Genomic DNA, 24,205 nt, shown 5'->3' with positions numbered 1-24,205 from the left:
CCCTGCCTCCCCAAAGCACTTTCCTGCCTAGGCAGAGCGAAAGAGAATCTACAAAACACATCTACTCTCACCAGGGTCTTAGGACAGCATGGGACATAAACACCAGGCTTGGATATGACACAGAGAGGACCAAGGCCATGCACGTCCTGGGCCTGTTTGCCCTCTGACCTGTGCCCCCACCCTCCCCTGCTCTGCTCTGAGTGGTGGGGGGCTGACCACAGGTTGCCTGTCCCCAGCTCCCAGGTCAGCTGGCTTCCAGCTGGGTTTAGCTAACAAGAGGCAGCTGCAGAAATCTGGAGAGCAGGAGGAAGTGAGAAGCCAGGCTGTTTCTGTTCCCTCTCTGCCACGGACCATGCCTCTTCATGGCTCCAGCTCCCACTACATTGGCCCTCTGTGGTCCCAGGCCCCCACCAGTGGCTGTGACCCCCGAGATCCTGTAACATGGCCTCTCCCCTGTCCTACCAGCTGTGGTTTCCCATCTCCGGCTTGCCCCTCACTCCCCTGTCTGGCATCTCAGCTCTTCTTGTTTCTGTATTAAACGATTCCCTGGATTAAAACACCTCTGGGTTTTTTTTGTTAATTTACTTATTTTTGGCTGTGTTGGGTCTTTGCTGCTGCCCGCCGGCTTTCTCTCGTTGCGGTGAGCAGGGGCTACTCTTCGTTGTGGTGCGCGGGCTTCTCATTGCGGTGGCTTCTCTTGTTGCAGAGCGTGGGCTCTAGGAGCGCAGACTTCAGTAGTTGTGGCACACGGCCTTGGTTGCTCCGCGGCACGTGGGATCTTCCCGGACCAGGGCTCCAACCAGTGTCCCCTGCACTGGCAGGCGGATTCTTAACCACTGCGCCACCAGGGAAGTCCCCAAACCCCTGTTTTAAATACACAGACTGATTCTGTTTTCCTGGCTGGAGGCCGATAGAAACCAGGCTGGGGACTAGGCACAGTTGTGAGAGGCAAGCTAAAAACCACTGTGTCCCCCTCCCTTGCACCACCTTGGGGATGCAGGGGGGCGGGCGATGACGGGGGGAGAGGGAAGATGGCTTGCGGGCTTCTGCATCCTTGTCCAAGGGAGCACAGACCAGGCTCAGCACAGCACCACTGTGCACGTCTGCTGGGAGCTGTGCAGACGGGTTCTGCATGTCACCCCACAAGCTCACTGCTCACAGCGGTGACATGCCACTGACACCTACAATGGTGACACTGTGGCCCCAAGAAAGGGGGTGGCTGGGAAACCCTCTCCACACCAACTGCTCAGGTGGCAAAGGCAGATACTAGAGGCTCCTTGGCGTCCCTCGTCCATTCCCTGGAGGTTCAATGCTGGGGGACTTTCCAGAGGTGCAGTTAGAGCGTGAGATCTTTAGCATCCTCCCTGAAAGAGAACGGGGCTGCAGAGCCAGGAGCTTTTACTACACGGTGAAGGAAGAACTTCATGTGGCTCAAAATGAGCTGCGCTTGTCCCACAGCTAAACATGAACTGGAACCAGGCTAGGCCTCCCTCTTCTTCCTTCAGACCCAGCCTGGCCCCGGTCTCCAAATCTCCTGGCCTGGGGAAGGAGGGCCTCCCCGCAACAAGCTGACGGCAGAGTCACAGGCGGCTAATTGCTCCTTTAACCACGAGTCACCATTTCATGTGGGTCAGGAGAGGAAAGGGAAAGGGTGGGGGAGTCATTCCACCTTCTATGTCCACGTGCACAACATATCCAGGGCAGGGCACAGGGACACAGCTTTGCCGTGTCTCTTTCTTTAGAGGAGAACGTGGCACGTGACAGGGCATGCGAGAGCTGGTTGCCTTCTCTCCCTGGGTCTTTTCAGAAAGAGCTTCTCTGTGGGACCCCGAGGGCAATGCCTGCCACCCTGCCTGGCTCACTGAGCACCTCTGACACAGGCCCACCCATCAAGCCAAGAGCCGGAACAGCTCCAGGAGTTGGCAGTGGTGAGAATGTCCCCAGGGTCACCCCGCCAAAGCCTACGATGAGAACCGACCCCTCCCGGGAAGAGGAGCCAAGATGACTGCAAGACTGGAAAAGGAAAAGGCAGCTCAAGCTCCGAGAGTCGCCCTCAGCCATCACACATCACATCCTCTCTGCTGAGCTGAACCCGCCCTCTGCGGATCTAGACATCTAGAGGGTCATTGTCCTTTTAGGGCTGCCGCACTCTGCTTGGGGGGCGGTGGGGTGTTCAGCTCAACTGGAGCCACTCTGTCCTGCAACCACCTGGCCGTGCGGGGCGCCTACTACCAGCCACCCGGCTGTCTCCCAGCTGAAGACTCCAGGCATGGCTGGGAGGTCAAACTCCAGCTGTCTTTCACACTGCTGGGACCCTGTGCCCTGCAGCCTGAACCTGCAAACAGAGGCAGGGCAGTGGCCAGACTCACACCTGCTCAGGGAGCCAATGGGGACTAAGTTATTCCTGTCCCCGTGGCTGTGTACGCGGAGCCGCAGGGCACTCTGCCTGTGACGCCAGCAGGGCCAGTGCCGAGCGCAGACAGGAGAAACCAGGTCGCAGGCAGGTCTCCCGGGGCCCAGGCACAGGGGCTCACAGATATGTTTGAGTTGGAAGGGTCGGGGGGGCTCATGGGGTCATACACACAGACTCACCCGCAGACACAGTTCTCTCACTTCACCCTTCTGGGCCATGCAGACTCCACCTGCTTAAAATCAACCTGGGTGACTGAGACTCACAGAAGGGCCGACCTGGCTGCAGCTGCTCGTCAGCTGCTTTGGCTGTGAAGGCACAGGGCAGGACACGATGGTTGGTCACCGCGATACCCACACGCAGCTCAGGTTAGCACCTGCTCTTGCTGGAGCTGCACGGAACCGAGCAGAAGGCCAACCGCTCTCCAAAGACAAAATACAGAGGACATGAAGAGTGCACAGGCTTCCCAAAGACGACTTTCTTATGTTTTGTCAGAACCGTAGGTAACGCTGTGCCTTGGCGGGGGTGGGGGGGAGGGGGTCAAATACAGGACGCGGTGGGTGAAGGACAAAATTTCCCCATTAAAAAAATGGGGAATGAAGCCTATTGAGGTCAAAGCTGAGTGACAGTGACAGCAAGGATGTGGGGAAATATCATGAACTGCATAAACACTGGCACATTTCTTAAGAAAAATCCATTCAGAAAGATGCCATGTCCCTCGTGTACACATCCACACAGCTGATGACAGAGCTGAGCTGGCACATGCAGGGCAGCAGCGGCTCTGAGCCCGCAGCAGCCCCACTGCCCCAGGAGCCGCAGTGCCCGGGGTGCGGAGCGCCGGAGAAGCGGGGACGTGGAGTGGCTCCCCGAGCCCCTCGATTCCCCAGGCAGGTCCCCCCCGGGGGCAGCAAGGTCTCTGAGAGGAAAGCAAGGTGACAGATTCACACGAGGAGACACAGCCTTGGGGACGTACACTCCTGCAGTCTCTTCCCCTGCCCCATCGAGTCTCCATGGGGCGCGTGGAGGTCTCCCACTGAATTGCTCTGGGAAGGGGGCTGCCTCGTGGCATGGCCGTAAACATCAGCAGAACAGAGTAGCAAGTCTTGGGTTATAGGATTAAACAGGGATAGCTCAGTCTGACACGCAGCATGTGAATTCTGGAAAAGGAAAGAAACAGGGTCGAAGTTAAACAGGTTCCGATGACGGAGGCAAGGTGAGAGGAAGGGTGGATCAGGCCTCCCACCACCACCACCATCACAACCTTCAAGGAAAGGAGGTCGGGCATTGATTCAAATGAAAGCTCGCAATGTCGTTTAGGGGTGGACGTAAGGAAAGTTTAATTGAGGCCAAGAAGATATGTGAATGACACTGAAGTACCTTAAAAGCTGGGATTTGGATGGGCAGGTGTAGTGGTTACCGGCAACGCGCTGCAACACACCAGGCAAGTGCTGACACGCGTATCAGAGCAACATCACGGAACCTCTCTGACTGGATGCTGAGAAATGGGGAACACAACTGGCCTGCAGGAGGCACACCCTGATCTGAGGTAACCACAACTAATCATATGATGAGGGGGCTTCCCTGGTGGCGCAGGGGTTGAGAATCCGCCTGCTGATGCAGGAAACACGGGTTCGTGCCCCGGTCCGGGAAGATCCCACGTGCCGCGGAGCGGCTGGGCCTGTGAGCCATGGCCGCTGAGCCTGCGCATCCGGAGCCTGTGCTCCGCAACGGGAGAGGCCACAGCAGTGAGAGGCCCGCGTATCGCAAAAAAAAAAAATCATATGATGTGGGCACGCAGAGGCTGGGGACACATTTTTCTGCAGAAGGGGAGTGAACTCAAACACCCACAATGTCACAGTGTCTGTCGTTCCCACCCCCTCCACGTGCCCCCAAACCTTCAACTCTCCTGTCCCAGAGCTGGGCATCCAGACACCCTCAAGAGAAACAAGTAAATGAAAAGGAGAAGTGCTGGCAAACTACGTCACCATCTGGTGTTACACAGTAGGTTGTGAAAACTTTTGCTCGGTGATCAGGAAAGTGGCTGGGAGGGAAGTGGGGGGTGTCTGCTGAGATGGGATCAGCTGCTCGGGCCGAGGCAGGGCTCAGATACTCTCTCTCATCACACGCTCTGCAACCAGGAGAGGACACAGGGTTAGGACACAGGGACGCTCACCTTCACAGCCTCCCGCCATCCTGAGGAAGGTCTGCAGGATAGAGCAGAGCTGCGCCTTCACTTCATGAGCCTTTCTAGAATAGGGGAGATATATGCACACAGCCTGGTATTTGATAGGGCTCAGCACGTATGTGTTAAATTAAAACCCAGACAATTCAGTTCAGGACTGGGCTAACTTGCTTTATTGATAGGTTACGGAACTGCCTTATTTAACTTTCACCAGAACCTTGTGAGAGCCGGAAAGGTTAGGAACTTGCTCAAGGTCACAGGGCGAGTAAGTTGAGGAGTCAGGATGTGAATGCAGATCTTCTTAATTCAGGTAAAGGTTTTCCTACTACTCCAAGCCACCCCATTCTCCATCCATCCCAGTAAGAGCGTACTGTCCTCTTCAGTGGCTAAATTAAGGGTTAGGGCCTCCCTGGTGGCGCAGTGGTTGAGAGTCCGCCTGCCGATGCAGGGGATACAGGTTCGTGCCCCAGTCCGGGAGGATCCCATATGCCGCGGAGCGGCTGGGCCCGTGAGCCATGGCCGCTGGGCCTGCGCGTCCGGAGCCTGCGCGTCCGGAGCCTGTGCTCCGCAACGGGGGAGGCCACAACAGTGAGAGGCCCGCATACCGCAAAAAAAAAATAAAATAAAATAAATTAAGGGTTATTTGTGTGTCAGTATCTCCAGTATCTCTCAGAAGCCTCTCTCTTTTTGTCCACCCCGCTATGGAATTAAGCCATCTGCCAGAAGAGTCGCTTGTAAATAGTTTTCCAAGTTTCTGACCTGCCATGGTAAATTATGCTTTCTTCTATCTGTGCTAAACTTACCTGCTCCAGGTTCAAAAGCAACCCTCTCCTCCCAGCAGCTCGGGATCTGGCATCCAGGATCTGGCATCGGAATCTGGCATCACACCTGCCTTCTCCACACTGGCCATGGTTTTAAGTTGAAATATGTCACCTCTTTGCATTCTGGGCTGAAGAATCCCAGTGCTTATCACCTGCCCTTGTACCGCTTCAAGTCTCCCTGCTCAAAGCTTCCTCAGCCCCACTGTGTTTCCTTGAAGCAAGGAACCAGAGCCACGTGCAGGGTCCCAGATACATAGGCCCCCAGCATGGCAGAGGGCCCCAGGAAAAGATCTATACCCCTTCTCAGGTCTCCTTCCTAGATGATGTAGCCCAAATCATTTCCCTTTATGCTTATAAATAAATTCTCAAATGTATCGGTCTACATATGCTCCTTTGGTCTATACTAACCCTGATTCATAAGTTTTTTTTTTTTTCTAACAGAATTTTCCCTTTTGGTTTGACTATTCAGAAGTACATAAAGTCCATGGACTTGGAGATTCTGCACTCTAACCAACTGATGCAATGGGAACAACCTTTTTTAAGGTTTCCAGCTACTGGCATCTGAGTTAATTTCCCTCCCTTCTGAAACCCAGAGGAGAAACCATTATCAGGATTTTGGAGCCCAGAAAGCAGATAAACAAGTGACAACAGACTATGCACTCAAGAAATCCAAAGCTGAAGATGGCAGTGTGAAAAGCTGAGAACCCAGTTTATACAAAGGAACTGACACCAGACACCTCTGGAAGTGGGGGAGGTAGACTGCAGTAAGGGTTAGTTGACGGCTGTTTGAGAAGCTGCTGGACTCCTAGAAGCTCTCCTGAGTCCATACCCCTAGGCAACTGCCCACCTCCCATAAGTCCGGATGTTTATTCTCTAAAGAGGACCAAACAGAGGGTCTCAGGCCTAAGGGACACCAGGCACCAAGCGCAGGTGAGGGCAGAGCTACCGATCCCCAAACTGAGGGATCAAGTGAACATATGCCTACTGAATGGTGAGACCGCCAGCCTTCTTCCCCTAGAGTTCCCAGAAAGCAGGTAGCCAAAACTTTATTCTCTGGAAAAGAGACTGTGCTGTGGTCTGATTGTCTGTGTTCCACAAAATTCCTATGTTGAAATCCTAATGCCCAATATGATGGTATTAGAAGGTAGAGCCTTTGGGAAGTGCTTAGGTCATGAGGGTATAACCCTCATGAATGGGATTAATGCTCTTATAAAAGAGACCCCACATGCTCCCTAGCTCCTTTCATCATGTGATGACACAGCAAGATGGCAGTCTGCAACCTGGAATAGGGCCTTTGCCAGAACCCAACCATGCTGGCACCCTGATCTTAGACTTCCCTGCCTCTAGAACTGTGACAAATTCCTGTGGTTTATAAGCCACCCAACTGTAGTATTTTGTTACAGCAGCCTGAATGGACTCAGATAGATGGGAAGAATCTTCTCTGGGAAACTTGACCAGTCTGTAGAAAAAGACCTGAAGATACTGGCATTTGGGCCACCCAACAAACAGCTCGGCCTGATCACCATACTGTGAAGTGCACTACAGGCTCAAGCACAGAGCTTTCATCTTATTTTAGTCTCCTACTCTTAAACATTATTACACAACCAAAGGTCATCAGGAAGAAACCTCTAACACAAATATTAGAGACCAAAACAAACAAAGAGAAGAACACAAATTGGAAGACATAGATTATTCATGGAGAAGAAAACTTAAGAAACGAAAAACACTATGATTAATATCCTCAAAGAAGTAAGGAAAGATACAGTCTCCACAAAACACAAACAGTATACTATTAAAAATAGCTTTATAGGGTTTTTAAAATCTGTGCTGGAACAACATGTGCTGGCTTTGGAGATGTGATAAGAATCATTCTATTTTGAGTTTAATAAAAATAGAAAAATTCATTTATAAAACTAAAAACAGATTGGGACTGACATATACACAATACTATATATAAAATAGATAACTAATAAAGACCTTATAGCACAGGGAACTCTACTCAATACTCTGTAATGGCCTATATGGGAAAAGAATCTAAAAAGAGTGGATATATGTATATATATATGTATGTATAACAGATTTACTTTGCTGTACACCTGAAACTAACACAATATTGTAAATCAACTATAATCCAATAAAACTTTTTAAAAAAAATCTTGTTTTCCAAATTATATATGAGGAGCAGCTTAAGGGGAATTCTAGTAATTATGTATTTTCAGACTCAGTTCTAAAATAAAATGGAAACTTTTCTCTCCATAAAAAAAAATGCATACATACATACATGTACGTGTGTGTACGTCTGTGTGTGTCTGCGTATGTGAAAAATAAAAGGCTATTTTTATTTTATTTATTTATTTATTTTTATTATTATTTTTTTTGCGGTACGCGGGCCTCTCACTGTTGTGGCCTCTCCCGTTGTGGAGCACAGGCTCCAGACGCGCAGGCTCAGCGGCCATGGTTCACGGGTCCAGCCGCTCCACGGCACGTGGGATCTTCCCAGATTGGGGCATGAACCCGCATCCCCTGCATCGGCAGGCGGACTCTCAACCACTGCGCCACCAGGGAAGCCCCCAAAAGGCTATTTTTAAACCTTTAAAAAAAAAAAAAGACTAAAAACAGGAGAAAAAGAAATCTGGTGTGTTCATATTAATATCAGACAAAATAGATGAATTTAACAGAAATAAAAAGGATCATTTCATAGTGATAAAAAGGTCAAAAAGACATAAAAATTCTAACTACATACTCAATAACAGAATTTCAAAATTACATGAAGTAAAAATTGGCAGACTTAAAGGGAGAAATTAGACAAATCTGGTTGGAATATAAAGTTGAGTAAAGTAGTACTCTCCAGAAAGTAGAGAAAAAAGATGCAGGGAATGAAAACTGGAGAGAAACAAGAAGAAAATTAGAAGAGCAATGCAGGAGGCCCGACATTTTGCTCCTTTTTTCTGCTGTCTGGTCCCAGATGCCTTACATGTAATCAGCCCTATCTCCCCAGGACTCACTCTTGGCCTTGCTCACTGACTGCCCCATAGGGGTTCCTGTAGGCGCTCGGTGCCGCTGCAATCAGACCATCACGGAAAGGGTCTTCTCAGATATCTTCTTAGGAAGCTCCATCTAATAACGAAGCTGCCTTCAAGCTTGCTCTTCAGTTTTACATTAATTACTTTTCATATTCATGTATATGTAAATAGTCGCTGATAAAAATAAATATTTGGTTGAGGGAGGAAAACGCATAAATTATAACTCATGTTTTCTGAGCTTTAAGAGTGCTCAGTCATCTGGAAGGGAAAACAGGAAACACTGAAAGAAAATAATGAGCAAGGTTGGGAAGCTTAAAATAAACCCAGTGGGAGTCTCCAGATCAACTAGGCTGTGACAAATCCTTCCATTTTCACTGCCCCTGGGGCTCTTCAGATTCGGGAGACTTCTGCTCACTTCTTCACTGGGATCTAAAGAGACTGTGGGCGGTGGGCCGCGGGGGCCCCCGACGCTGGGAGGGGGTGGGGTGGGAGGGTGCGGGGAGGAGGAGGGGTGGGGAGGGGGAGGGCGCGATGCAGCGGTTGGTGCGGTGCCTTCTGCCCTCTGCAGCCGTCTGCGTCTTTTTTCTTTCCTTTTCGCAATTTTTTTTTTTTTTTTTTTTTTTTTTTTTTTTTTTTTTTTTTTTTTTGCGGTATGCGGGCCTCTCACTGCTGTGGCCTCCCCCGTTGCGGAGCACAGGCTCCGGACGCGCAGGCTCCGGACGCGCAGGCTCAGCGGCCATGGCTCACGGGCCCAGCCGCTCCGCGGCATATGGGATCCTCCCAGACCGGGGCACGAACCCGCATCCCCTGCATCGGCAGGCGGACTCTCAACCACTTGCGCCACCAGGGAGGCCCCTCCTTTTCGCAATTTTGAACATTTTACAAGACGAGGGGTTCGAGGCAAGTGAGAGCATCCTGCACGTCGTGGAGGCGCCCACGGGCACTTGGCGCGCTCCCTGGGGACTGTACTGGGAACCTAAAAGTTTTTTGTTTTTATATTTTTATGCAGATGTATTTATATTTTTATGCAGATGTATTTATAAAGACATAGGTAATTTTTTTCCCTCCTTGTCTCCACCGCCTTGAAAGCGAGAACTTTTGGCAAAGGACGGAGGAAGAAGCTCAGCAACATTTTGGGGGGAGGTTGGGGTTGTTTTTTCTTAAGAAAAAAAAATTTGAGTGCATAGCGATGGAGAAAACGTCCCGACCGCTCCCACTGAATCCCACCTTTACCCCACCTCCCTACGGTGTGCTCGGGTCCTTGCTGGAGAACCCGCTGAAGCTCCCCCTTCATCACGAAGACGCATTTAGTAAAGATAAGGACAAGGAAAAGAAGCTGGATGATGACAGTAAGAGCCCGACGGTCCCCCAGTCAGCATTCTTGGGACCCACCTTATGGGACAAAACCCTTCCCTATGACGGAGCTACTTTCCAGGTGGAATACATGGACCTGGAGGAGTTTTTGTCGGAAAATGGTATTCCCCCCAGCCCGTCTCAGCATGACCACAGCCCTCAACCTCCCGGGCCACAGCCTGCTTCCTCAGCTGCCCCCTCCGTCATGGACCTCAGCAGTCGGACCTCTGCACCCATTCACTCTGGCATCCCATCCCCAAACTGCATGCAGAGCCCCATCAGACCAGACCAGCTGTTGCCAGCCAACCGCAATACTCCGAGCCCCACTGACCCTGACACCATCCAGGTCCCGGTGGACTATAAGCCAGACCCGGCTGACCTTGCCCTCTCCAGCATCCCCGGGCAGGAAATGTTTGACCCTTGCAAACCCAAGTTCTCTGAGGAAGAACTGAAGCCACAGCCCGTGATTAAGAAAGCTCGCAAAGTCTTCATCCCAGGTGATCTGAAGAGCACTGGAGGAAAAAGTATCCGGCAGATTTAAGTCACTGCTGTCATCCAATACTTCAGATTACCTTCAGTGATGCAGAATCATAAAGTGTCCAGGTTTTGGGACTTCCCTGGTGGCGCAATGATTAAGAATCCACCTGCAGGGACTTCCCTGCTGGCGCAGTGGTTAAGAATCTGTCAGCCAATGCAGGGGACACAGGTTCAAGCCCTGGTCTGGGAAGCTCCCACATGCCGCGGAGCAACTAAGCCTGTGTGCCACAACTACTGAAGCCCGCGTGCCTAGAGCCTGTGCTCCGCAACAAGAGAAGCCACTGCAATGAGAAGCCCACGCACTACAACTAGAGGAAGCCTGCGCTCAGCAACAAAGACCCAACGCAGCCAAAAATAAAAAAAAATAATAATCAATAAATAAATTTATTAAAAAAAACAAAACTCCAAGGTACTTTGATATGTTTAATCAGGTTATAACATTATACCTTGGGACAGGAGACCAGAGGTGAGTCCAGGGGCACTCAATGTTCTTCCATAAAAAATGGTTTAGTCTTTTGAAATGACATAAAAATTTTGACAGAAGGCAGCCTGGGCCGAAGCATGCCGAGGAGCACCATCAGCCGCTCCTGGCAGTCTATTTTTATTGAGATTTGTGAAGACAGCAGATGCATTCCCAGAGCTCTCTCACTGGTACAATGGCCCTCACCACCACCCATTTCCTAGGGTGGGAAACAAACAGTTAGAGCTGCTGAATCACTGATTTCAGAAACAAGTCATCAAAAGGACAGTCTTCACACACCAGATCATAATATTATACTTAGAGGCATCCACATTAGATACCCTCTTCATGGTATAAAGACATTGAGAAATGATGTTACTCAATGCAGAAAACGAATAAGAAAAATAACGATCTGCAGTATACTCACATACCACAGGGGAAATAAGCCAGAGGAGAGCAGATTAAAAAGAAGTTTATTGTACAATTCATCAACTTCCTCTCTCAGATGACCTGACTCTGTCCCACTGAAAACTCACCTCTCTTCTGAGCCTGTTCCTTTGGTTCTCCTGACACACTGAGTCCTGCTTCAGTAGTACCCTTGGGACAAAAGCCATGCCATCTCAGAGAAAGGTTAAGAGCACCTCCAGCTGATGCTCCCTTGGTCTGTATCACTACACAGCAGAAGCTATTCTCAAGGGTCCCCATTTGATAAAGATGGAGACATAGCAGGAAGTCCCCTCGTCCCTGTGCAGTGCAATGGAAGATCTGCTGATTGACCAAAACTCAAGCATCTTGACACGGGGTGGGGAGGGGATCCCAGGGCATCTCCTTAGGGGGTCAGGAGAGGGTGAGAGATGCCTGTACAGCCCCTCTGCCCCTCTCATCTCTGGAGTCTTTTCTGACCCAGCCTTTACTCTGAAAAAGATTTCGCTGCCTCAGGATGATGGTGTTCCATCCCCTTTGCCATAGGATCTCTAATCACAGGAACCTACAGAAAGCTGAATGAGCCCTCTTTATAAACCTAATTTTGTCTTTAATACTCTTCTAAATAACTTAAGGGCAACTTTTCTTTATAGATACTGGCCCCTTTTATGTGCAAATATACATTGGAACATACTGATTTACCTTCAAGCAAATCCAAGAGTCATTTTTTTGAGAATCATCACTTTAGGTAAGACATCAATGTAATTATAAGGAAAGTATTGACATTTTATTTACATACAATTCACATATGACTACAAAAACTTTGGTTGATATTGTAACCATTTTCAAAATAGAACATTAATAATAGTTCTTCTTTAAAGGAGGGGATGGAATCTTAACACTTAATGAACACCTACGATGTGTCAGAGTCAATGCTGGGAATATCATATAATTTAATTAAAACACATCTCACCTTTAAGTGATTGTGGCTTTCCTCTATTTCTTTTTTCTCCCCTCTCTCTGACACGAATATAGCTCCTATCCCCTAAGTTCCAGAAAAAGGAGGGGGTACGATATGGGCAGAGGAGCTTCACAGAGGCAGGAGATGGAGGTGACGGCTTTGATTAGACAGTAATGGCTTACACTTTGCAGTCTGAGCAAAGAAAAACTGCTCTGCATTCCCCTCTGTATTTGCAGACACAAACCCATCTCCGATACACAGAAAACAGAAACATCTCCCAGGTACGCGCGACACTCAACACACAGATCAGGGGTGCTTATTTACCCAGTGGAAACAACCTTAGACTTGGAGTTTATACCTCATCTCTGCTACTTGTTAGCAGTGTGACTTTGGGCAAATCCCTTCACCTCTTTGAGCTTCAGTTTTTTTCAGTATTAAAATGCAGATTATAACACCTACCTCATAAAAGTGTTTGGAAGATCAAGTGGTATAAAGTAGGTGAAAATTTTTAATCATTATAACAATACCGTTAAGGCAAATGAAATCTGTACTTGACAGAAGAGGGGAAAGAAAAAAAAAAAAAGGTTAAGGAAACCAAGTGATTTACCCAAAGCCACATAGGAAATAATCAGAGAAGCCAGCAATTAATCCCTTCCGACTCTGAACAGTCAGATGTGCTTTCTTCCACGGCACAGACAAATTCCATCTCCCCTGCCGCCCTCCCTTTTGGGCTCTCAGACATGGAAATTAATGCCTCTTCTATCCCCACTGATCTCAGGGCCTTCTCTCTTCACAGCCACCTGGTGTTAGCCAAGTCAGCCAAATGTGGTAGATACTTGGTTTGCTGGCATTAGGAATGTCATCAAAGCATCTGTAAGTCAGAAAAGGAGACAGGATTTGGAAAGCACCACGACGGCATGTGGCGCACCACTGGACCTACAGCCTGACAGGAAAGGCTGAAAGTAGGGGGACTGACACGGATCTGGGTAAGTCTACACTGACTCCAAAAAATGAGGCTTCTTATATAGGCAGGTTTTGTTTTTTACCCTTGGAATTTAAGCTCCATTAGGACAGTCACAGAGGCCTGTGTGTGGCTGGGTGCCACAGGTTAAGAGGACACAGAGTGCTGACTTCCAGCCCCCAGGCATACCAGGGCCTTTAAAGGACCGGGGCCAGGGCCAGGTGAAAGACAGTGACTTCCAGAAGATAAGAAGGAGCTGTCCATCTTTTTTTTTTTAATGTCAGGTAAAATCCTTTCTACCAGCAGAAATCCAGAGACTCTTTTCCCATTATGAAGAACCTCCAACTGAGGGTGGAGGCTGAGCAAAGGGGGCAAGCTGCTAAGAAGGGGACAGGAAGCCCTAAAGCTGAGAGACCTGGATATTTCAGTACAATCAGGCTTTGCTTCCAGTTAGATTAGTTCTGCCCACCGACATCCTGTGTGGTTGCTCATCTGTCTGACATGCTGATAATTACAGCACTGCTAATTGATTTTATTATTGGATCACACAGGGCAAAGCTCTTCCATGAATTTGTCCCTATCAATTCCAGTGTATAATGGTATTAACTCTCCCATGAAAACTCACTATTAGCCTAACATTTTTTTCTAGTACTCTGAGCTCACCTTGGAAACTCACGTTAGTCAGGATCTTATATCCTGAGGAAACAAGAAACAGATGCATTATCCCAAGGAAGAGGTCCACAGGGAATACAAAAATGGGGACATTTTCTAAAATGTGTGTTTCTGTTCCACTGTTGCCTCTCAGCTCCACGTCCATCCACTTAAACGCAGCTTTGTGATTCTTGGTGGGGTTGGGACTCCGTAAATCCATTTCAACTCTGCCATCCAGATCCCTGTTGCACCAGCAGGGGGTGCCCGAGGGCACCTACAAGGCTGGGGGCCCGGCAACAGGCTTGCTCCTTCCTGCTCCCGTCGGCATCACCCCGAGGAGCAGCAGCAGTGTGTCGGTTCCCAGTTTTTCTTCACACTCCCAGAACCAGCCGCATCACACTTTCTGAGTGATGCCAGCACCTACAGAGCAGCGCCCTTTCCTCAAGGGTCTGAGTTCCAGCTCCTTGGGCTTCTAGCTGTAATAACCCCAACTTGTCCCTTTTGCTCTCGCAGCTCTAGTGATGGTGGCTGTTTCCTGTCCCCCAGCCCATGCTCCCCATTTACCTATTCTGTCCTTCAATATCTGTCATATTGATTCTGATATTACAAGAGCTGTTAAAATAACTTACGTAGTTTCTACTTTGCTGATTAATACAGCACGTTTGAGAGCCTCAACTTCATTTATAACAGTGGTTAAAAGAGCAGACTCTGGGGCTTCCCTGGTGGCGCAGTGGTTGAGAACCTGCCTGCCAATGCAGGGGACACGGGTTTGAGCCCTGGTTTGGGGAGATCCCACATGCCGCGAAGCAACTAGGCCCGTGAGCCACAACTACTGAGCCTGCGCGTCTGGAGACTGTGCTCCGCAACAAGAGAGGCCGCGACAGTGAGAGGCCTGCGCACCGCGATGAAGAGTGGCCCCCGCTTGCCACAACTAGAGAAAGCCCTCGCACAGAAACGAAGACCCAACACAGCCAAAAATAAAGAAAGAAAGAAAGAAAGAAAAAAAGAGCAGACTCTGAAATCAGTCACACCCGGATGGGAACCCCAACCCATTTACACAGTACTTGGTAACTCTGGAAGAGTTAATTCACCTCTCTCGGTCTCATTTTTCTTAATCACTTTCATTTATTCAACTAACATTTATTGAGCACCCCTCAAGTTCCAGGCACTGTGCCAGGCAGTAGAGATACCATGTTATGCAAAACAGTTAAGTCCCCTGACTTGAAACCTTCTGTCAATGGAATCAGATGAGATAATGCAGGTCACATGTCATCAGCCTTCCTCTCTGTACCATGACAGGGGAGCAAAGACAAATGGTTCTTGAAAAAAGTGTAACATCTAGGTCTCTTCAGAAAATGAGACAAGTGTCTTTTCCTCAACAAGGCTGAAGGTCTCAGTCAACATAACACCAGGGATTCATTGTGTGCCCTGTCCGTTCCTCCTGTTCAGAGCAGGGAAGCAATGACCTCGCAAAAGTATTCATTCAGAAGGAAATGCGACAAACAGCCCTAGAGAGGAAACACTACATAATGGCATTTTTTAGAAATTCCAAAGAGACAGGTTCCTGTTATACAAGGAAAGAACAAAAGGAGCTGCAATGCAGGAGGAGGACTGGGGCCCAGAATGACCATGACCATGGGGTGTGAGTGGAGAAAGATAGAAAGCTGCTGTTCCAGCATCAGTCACAGCGAGAGTCTTTTTACCATAAAGAGTATATAAATATCAAATAAACCAGAACTTACTTTCTGCAGTAGGACTATATACCTAGACAGTCCAGGAAGGTGATAAGATGGAAAAGAAAGTTTCTTTATTCCATTTAAGCCTGAACCTAAAGGTCCCATGCTGTGGGCAAGGAAAAGCTGGAAAGAAATCCAATCTCCACAGTTTGACACAATCCTTCCTTGGACTTCTTCTGACTAGACATCAGGCATATTGAGGCAAGGATGGCCAATGTCCTCATTAGCAAGGAAGTATTTCTGCAAGACTACTGTGCAGCTAAATTCTTGAAAGCTCAGTGCCTGGAACTTGGTGGGTGCTCAATAAACGCTGGTTGAATAAATGAAAGTGATTAAGAAAAATGAGACCTAGAGAGGTGAATTAAATCTACAACACAGGGCTTCCCTGGTGGCGCAGTGGTTGGGAGTCCGCCTGCTGATGCGGGAGACACGGGATTGTGCCCCGGTCTGGGAAGATCCCACATGCCGCGGAGCGGCTGGGCCCATGAGCCATGGCCGCTGAGCCTGCGCGTCTGGAGCCTGTGCTCCACAGCGGGGGAGGTCCCAGCAGTGAGAGGCCCATGTACCGCAAACCCCGCCCCCCCAAAAAAATCTACAGCACATTGATATCCTATAAATGCAAACTAAACACTTCACCCTCAATTTTTTATTCATTTTGACATCACCATGACTATCAAAAGTCATACTGAAGGAAAATAACCATGGGAAATTATTACTAGAAGGTCTATTCCACATCCTTGCTCTAGGGCCTCGTTATAATTTACTGTCACTGAAGGAATTTAGAGTCCCACAAGGCATGAAAAGCCTGGAGACAGTTTTATTCATAAATAAATGCCAACATTTAAACAATCAAGACAGCTTCAAACTCCAGGTGTTGAAATCAATACTGAATATTGAAATTCAATATTGAATATTGAAATCAACAATATATACTGCCTGGATGATTTGTTACACTTGTGTTTATAGTCTGATATAGATAATTATAGATAATTCAGTTCCACCTGAAGAGCCATTATATGGCCAAGCCCCAGAGAAGTACTTTGGATAAGAGGTGATATTTCTCAGTTTTTCCATTTCAAACAAATTATTGGCTCTGTATTTCAGACAGCAACCATGCAATTCTTTTCATGACCTGTAGTACCCTCGAGCAATTAAGAAAACGGATAAGGTGAAAGAAGTCAGGGACAAATGCCAAATTTAAAATGACCCACACAACACCGATGGAGCCCCAGACAGCACTGCTGTCTCCGACACGAGGCAAAATAATCCCTCCTGCTCGAGAAAACATAAATGAGCAGTGAGTGTGCATCACAGCAAGCGCATTATTACCCAGAAGAGGCAACCTGCTAAATACAGACTTCATTTTCAAACAAGCCTCCTAACAGGAAATGTGAACCGAAAGGTCCCTTCTGAGGAGATGGAGAAATGTCACTTGGCAACATGTCTTCCCTGTGGCCCATGGCAGCCTTCCCTCATATCCCCCTTCCCACGCAGTTCAATCAGGGCGTAGAAGAACCTGTTTGTTACACATTCCTGGATGTGGCAGGCAACACTCGGGAGCAGGCAAGGGCAGAGATGCCCTAGCCTACGGGATCGGCCCCCAGAATTCCTGGGCTTACATACCATCCAGGCCATTGTGATGACTGTAGTTTCTTTTCCCCAAAATGCTCAGAGACGTGTGATTCGGGGTGGTTAGCATCCGCTTGGTAGTTGGGGTTTGTAGGCTTGGTGTAGATCGAATTACATTAGGTTTCTTCGAAGGATGGATCTCTGACAGGGGGAAGAAAGGTTTCTCAACTCAGAACATGGTATTAAAAATCTGTGTGCACTTACATCGGCTAATAGGCACACATCTCATTCTTACTTCTTAATGAGCTAAGAGCCAGTTCCTTATGAACCAGCTTATTTTCCCAAGGACTTGCATAATGAATCAACTTCAAGTGCTGTTACCATGGCTTTAATTTATCAAAAGGGAACTGGTTCTGCCCCTGTTAGCTGAAGCTCTGAGCTTCACGTTGTGAGTACAAGAAAAAAAAAAAAAGCTACTTCGGAAGGTCACTTAAACATGAGATTTATGAGGGGAAAAAGGTGTCTGACTCTTCAAGGAATTAGAAATTCAAAGGCTATCTGGAGAGGTAGCCTCAAAGAAAACTACCCTTGTGCTCCATCAAACCAGGAACATAGATAGCATGTAGCACATCTGGTGTGTGAGAGCTTTCTGAAAAAACAGGATTCCTCCTCTGGCTCTGCAACTAGGATACAGGACCAGGGTCAATCACTCCCAGCCAAAAACAATTTGATATAGATGAAATCTGACACCAAACACCAAATACTAGAGTTAAGAAGTAGCAGAAGATGGGACTTCGCTGGTGGTCCAGTGATTTAAGACTCTGCACTTCCACTGCTGGGCCGTGGGTTTGATCCCTGGTCAGGGAACTAAGGTCCCTCCCGCGTGGCATGGCCAAAAAAAAAAAAAAAAAAAAAGCAGCAGAAGAAAACTGTGATGGAGGATATATCACAAAACTGTAATGTGCACGTGGTACATGTGTGTTTATGTGAAGTATGTAGTTGTCAGTAGATGGACAGAAATTGCAACACTGTAGAAATTGGATTTAAGGACCTCAGTCTATCAGGCAACCTCTTCTCTAAAGCTAAACGTGCTCACTGATTCTGAGTCACCACCCAACATGCCAATCATGCACAAGCCACCCTGTCTTCCCAGGTGAGGGCCAGGATATCAGCCTTATTTACTGAAATTTAGGAAGGGCTGTTAGGAGTATTGGTCTGGTCAAAATCCTACACTTGCTGAAATTTAGGAATGGATCAGGTACTAACCAAAATACAGTGCTGATTTTTTTTTCAACATGGTATTGAAGGTTTGCCAACCTCATATTTCATCACAACCTCCATACGCTATGCTCCATCAGGACCAGAAAACCTGCCTTCCCTGATCCGACTTTCAAGAGCCTTTGTTCATCTAGTTCTCTTGGCCTCATAAGGGGAAAAACATTCTTTTTCTATCTATTCAAATACTACCTATTTTTCAAGCTTGAGATCAACTATTACTTTCTTCACATAAGTTGCCCTAACTCCCATCAGAAATAACTATCCCTTCCTCCAAGTGCCCAATGCTTATTACCTGTAATTCTTTTATAGGATCTAATCCTTTGCTCAATTGTTCTTACCTGTGTGCCTTCCCTGCTAGTTGAAGATTTTTGAGGGTAAGGTTGTATTCATCTTGGTGTTCCCCAAATCACTTAGTGAAGTGTCTTGTACATAGTAGATACTCAGAAATATGTTATATAGGGAAGTGGTTCAGTTAGTAAGGACAGCACTGCTTTGGGCTTATCTGGTAGAGACAGAAACCAATTTGCCCATAGCAGGAACACATAATTACCTATGGAAATGCTGACTAATATGCAATTATATTCTATTTTTTATGATCATAAACTTTCCCTTGCAAGGTGGGAGGGGCTTCTAGGATTAGGCCCTGCAAGGGAACACAGATAGCAAACTTCAAGGATTTGATCACCATGAGCTAGGTCGTGCCTGTGATAACCATGTGATATTTTGGGGGGCTATCAAAGCAACTCTTTAGGCCCTGAGCAATAAAACAGGAAATAAGGTGGCAAAGTAACATCAAAGAAGGAGCTATGCACTTCTGACTCCTAGGATGCTCTGATGAGGACCAGATAATATACCAACTTTAAGGCTACACTTTGATTTTTAAAAGACTGGATGTCTTAAGTCTGAACACTCACAAATATAAATCTTTCTGACAGAGTAATAAGGTTCAATGCAACTCTGAGAATATACTTCACTTTTACTGAGAAGATGAAAAAGCAAGAATATTAGAAGCATAAAAACATGCCATTATAGCTTCTAGGTATAGTAGGAACCATTTTAGCAGTCATTATTTTGTAAATTATTTATCTTAAAACTTTCCCCCAAAAAAGGTTATTGCCTAGTAATTTTATACTATTCCTAATTATGATATTTCAAAATGTAAATGGAACCATCATCTTTGGCGACTTCCAAGTTAAATAACATGATAAAAACCAGAAAGCAATACTAATGCTTTCCTTTCAAGTAACCTTAATTGGCACATTAAAACTATAAATATTGTTTAAAGGTGGGTTAAAAGCCAGTTTTATCTGTTTAAAAAACAAAAAAGTAAATAAACCAATCTTTATTTAAGGGAAGGGGTGAGGTGGGTTTGAAATAGTGGAAGGATCTAAATAAAAATATTAAGAATATTCATCCTTAATTTTATAATAACCTAGAATGGTGACAGATGGTAATTAGAATTATCACGGTGATCATCCTGTAATGTGTATAAATGGCAGATCACTATATGGTGATCCTGAAACTAATATAACATTGTAAGTCAATTATACTTCAGTTAAAAAAAATATTCATCCTCTAATAATTTAGTGATTCTTATTTTCCTTTTTGCTTAATCTGTATTTATATTCATAAATATACATTTTTATTCAATGATATTTTCGGAAAAAGTAAACTTATCTATAACTCTGTATGTTTTGTGTGTGTTTTGGTAATAAAAAGTTTCTGAAATAAAATAAATTGATTATACATATCAAGGTATCCAATTGCAGCTACTTGAAAGGCTTGCATTTAATTTAGGTATGTCAATTTTGAGTAGCCAATTATAAGATACAGAAATTGTTGAGTTTTTCTTCTGTTAGGAAATACCCACCTAAATACCCAATGATACATGCCAAAGGTTTCCTAGTGCTTTTGCTTTTCAGTGGACTTCCAGATAGGTCCGCATGTCTGTCTGCATCTGAGGAGAGAGAGAAACACGGAGACAACCAATGAGGCTGATTTCTCTGCCTATGCTACATACACCACAGAAATAAAATGTGCAAGTGGAAAACAGTGCAAAAAAACCTCCAGATTCCTCCATAATTTCCTCTGGGGCTTAAGAAAACCGCTTTCAGTTCTGGTTCAAATGACTGAATGGGATTTTACCTGGAGAATACTCACTTTAAAGTCCCTTATGAATGTAGCTAACATCTTACACGCACATGCTTTCTTTCTGTGCATGCTCATCTGTCAAATAGCCATGGCATTTCTACATTATAGTAGAAAAACTTCCATAAAGTATGAGGTGTTATCAGTCCTAATGGAAGATAAATCTGGCATGGAAGACAAAAATGACAGCTAACAAAGGCAACACACTTGACCATCCCTGACCTAGATGGAGTGGGTCTCTATGGAGGAGTCTTCATCTATCGCGATTAAATTCAATTCCATTAGATTAGAGCTTCCCAAAAGTAAAAATGGGTCATTTGGTTTTATCACTAGTTTTCTATCCTTCATATCCTACTATGATGTCATTAGTGCTGAGATTTAAAAGGTTACCTGTATGCAGACAGGTAGTTCATCCGATAGTCAGAATAGTAAAATACTGTGATGGATATTAGTTCATAGAGGTCACATCACATTCCTCATACCCTACCATAAAACAGTTCAGAGAAAAATAAAGCACACAACACAAACACTGTCTGCGTTTTAATTTTTAAGCTGTCATTAGATGGAAGAGTAGATGTGAAACATGGCTGCCTCTCATACCAAAGAGTTAAGCTGTAGAGTGTGAAGCAACAAAAACAATGTGTACTGAAATGTTTTTTAAATTTGCAGATACTGTCATAAAGCTTAACAGAGTAGCTTTAGCAGATATGATTCTGCTATGTTTATGCCTTTTCCCACCTTCACATTTTTGACAAAAATGTCCTACAGATTTTCTGTGGCTGAGACCACATTTCTAGGCCTACATACAGGAAATTTTCTTTGACCTCCACAGGGATTCTCTGCACTATTAGTGTTAAAATGTATAATTCAATCTGGAACTTCAAATGATTTAAAATTAAAAATTAACATTTTCATTAGCTCTAGCCCTCTCAACAAGGAAACTCTTATCCAATAACTATTAAACAGGAAAAGGTGAGAAAGCAGCATTTAAAAATATTGAAATAGACAAAGCACAAACTGCAGACAGCCTGGAATCTGAATATATATCCCAAGCACTGGCTAATTACTATGCAACCACTGACAACTATAAATGGTCCAGTTTATTTTCCTCCTACTCAGCTGATTTCCTTTGAGCAAAAAAAAAATCACTAAGCTATGAAGCTTTTCACCTGTTATTGAATAATAGTGAAGATACAGTCAGAAATATAATAAGCATATTTTGGAGGAGTAATCTAAACAAACATTAAAAAGCAGTCCAAACCCTGCAAGGATCAAACACCTGTCAAATCACTGTGTGCTAACAGTAATAATTCCTTCCTAATATTACTAATTCACCTAAAATTCAAGTTCTACTAGGAAGAGGACGAGAAGAAATTTATTTTCTATTAATAAAATAAAGCTTGAATGAATCATCTTAGTATTCGCTCCATGTTTTGGACAAAAACCATTACTGTATTACTTGTAATAAGATTAACTTTGCTCTTTATTCCAGCCTGTAAGGCCCAAAGGAAAACTGCCAATGTGACTTCAAGTGATGAACTCCCACATGACTGTCACCTTGACGATAATCAACAAACCCATCAAAGGAGTCACCAACACAATACCCACAGACATTTCACTTCACATTAATCTGCTTTTAATTTCTCACTAAATTAGTAGGATTCATTATGTAATGTTCCCAGTGAGAATTTACAGAGCACCTGAGTGGGAGATCAAAGCATTTTAGAAGGATCCATATTTCATCAATCTTCATTATAGTTTATAGGAAGTAGTTGGTGGCAAGAACTATCAGTCTCAACTGTGAATAAATTAGGATGAAAGGTGGGTGCTAAGACTACGGCATGACTGTTTAACATAAAAATTGCATCCATTCAGTGAGTATACCGAATATAAATAGAAAAAAAATAGTTTCTGTCCGGAGGAAATGATCATAAACATAGATGATCAGGTCCACATTTGAGTTGGTTAAAAAGAATCCTGGTCTGTACTCAAGACCAGGCCAGTGGTACCTTGCTCTCAAATTATTCACCTAACTATATTTAAAGAGATAATTAATTAGTACCCATTAAAAGCACACAGGTAAAGAAAGCAACCTGAGAAATGCCTGAAGAAACCAGAAGGAATCAAAATCTGGCCAGAGGGAGAGCATTTTCACCTCACTCAAATGGCTTGACTGAGCACAAGGCATATTTCCCTGGCCTCCTAGAGGATGAGCTATATCTCCCTGAGGTAAACCTGGAAAAAGTTACCTTTTTTTTGGTAACTCATGGCTATCTTTCTAAAATGTTTTGGAAATATTAGAGGGGAAAATAAAACAGAAAACTTGCAGAAAGTACATACTGAATCAAAATTCACAAAAATATCTCCCATGGGCCTTCAAAACTGCTATCAAAGTAAAACCATCCATAGAATTTTCTTATAGGAATTATAAAGGCATTTCTAAACAAGACACAAAACGCATGTGCCATTAAAATTTTTTTTTTAAAAGATAAATTCAACTACTTAAAAAAATCTGCTTGGCAAATACATCATCAACAAAATCAAAGACAAAATGGGGGAAATATTTGCATTACAGATCAAGAGCTAACTTCCTTAAAATATAAAAAGTTCCCATGAGTCAGTAAGACTTTTAATAGAAAACAGGCCAGGGGCAAAAACAGTTGACAAAAAAGGAAATACAAATGGTTGTCAAATATATGCTAAATTTTCTACCTCATTCAAAATGAGAAATGCAAGCTAAAATAACTTACATGTCACCTGTCAACTAGTTAAGGGTTTCAGAGATGGATAACACTGCTGGCAAGGTTCTAGAGAAACAGGCACTCTCTAGACACTGTGGTGGGAGTGTAAATCATAGTTTTTCTGAGGGCAACTGGGCAGTAACTATCAAAATTCAGAATGGAAGTTGCTTGACACAGATGTTTTACTTTTAGGGATTTAACCTATAAGCAGCTACATGCATATTTCATACTTTTTTTTTTTTTTTTTTTTTTTTGCTTTACACGGGCCTCTCACTGTTGTGGCCTCTCCCATTGTGGCGCACAGGCTCCGGACGCACAGGGTCAGTGGCCATGGCTCACGGGCCCAGCCACTCCGCAGCATGTGGTACCTTCCTGGACTGGGGCACGAACCGTTGTCCCCTGCATTGGCAGGTGGACTCTCAACTACTGCGCCACCAGGGAAGCCCCATACATCAGTCTTAAATGATATCTGTGTATTTGTTGCAACACTACTTGTAATAGAAAGGGATTGGAAACAACCTAATTTTTTTTTAAATAGGAGAAGTACTGGCTCAAGTACAAGATAGACTATTATGCAGCTGATAAAAAAAGGAGGTGGGACTTCCCTGGCAGTCCAGTGATTATGACTCTGCACTTCCAATGCAGGGAGCACAGGTTCAATCCCTGGTTGGGGAACTAAGATCCTGCATGCCACGTGGCCAAAAATAAATAAATATACTTTAAAAAAAAAAAAGAAAGAAAATCACCCCCCCACACACACACAAAAGAGGATGTAGCTCTCAATGTACTGGTATGGAATGGCCTCCAAGATACGTTAAGTAAAAAAGGCAAGGTGCAGAACAATGTAGACATTAACGTCTGTATAAAAACAAAAAATACACCTACTTAGTTTCTTAGAGATACACAGGATGTCTCTGGATACTTCAGACACTGATGACCATGGTTACCTCT

The 24,205-nt window shown here is 45.3% G+C and overlaps 2 protein-coding genes across 2 annotated transcripts in view; one reads left to right on the top strand and one right to left on the bottom strand.

Annotated features, from left to right (window-relative positions):
* Nucleotides 1–3,514: 3,514 nt before the first annotated feature.
* The window catches only part of MTA3 (metastasis associated 1 family member 3), a 158,472-nt gene continuing 137,781 nt past the window's right edge, over nucleotides 3,515–24,205 (bottom strand). Inside the window, exons 15-17 of the mRNA XM_060117054.1 lie at nucleotides 20,236–20,322; nucleotides 17,142–17,288; nucleotides 3,515–3,567 (exon numbers count right to left, since the gene is read on the bottom strand). Of these exons, the coding sequence (XP_059973037.1) occupies nucleotides 3,542–3,567; nucleotides 17,142–17,288; nucleotides 20,236–20,322 (260 nt within the window). The 3' untranslated portion in view covers nucleotides 3,515–3,541. The remainder of the gene's footprint in view (nucleotides 3,568–17,141; nucleotides 17,289–20,235; nucleotides 20,323–24,205) is intronic.
* On the top strand, nucleotides 9,626–10,330 carry LOC132502083 (hepatic leukemia factor-like). The gene has a single exon (XM_060117903.1). The coding sequence runs from the start codon at nucleotides 9,626–9,628 to the stop codon at nucleotides 10,328–10,330; it is 705 nt and encodes a 234-aa protein (XP_059973886.1).

Source organism: Mesoplodon densirostris, chromosome 14 (genome assembly GCF_025265405.1).
Source record: "Mesoplodon densirostris isolate mMesDen1 chromosome 14, mMesDen1 primary haplotype, whole genome shotgun sequence".
In the NCBI taxonomy this organism is placed as follows: domain Eukaryota; kingdom Metazoa; phylum Chordata; class Mammalia; order Artiodactyla; family Ziphiidae; genus Mesoplodon; species Mesoplodon densirostris.
Note: the sequence above shows the minus strand (reverse complement) of the source record. Positions and strands in the feature narration are given on the sequence as shown.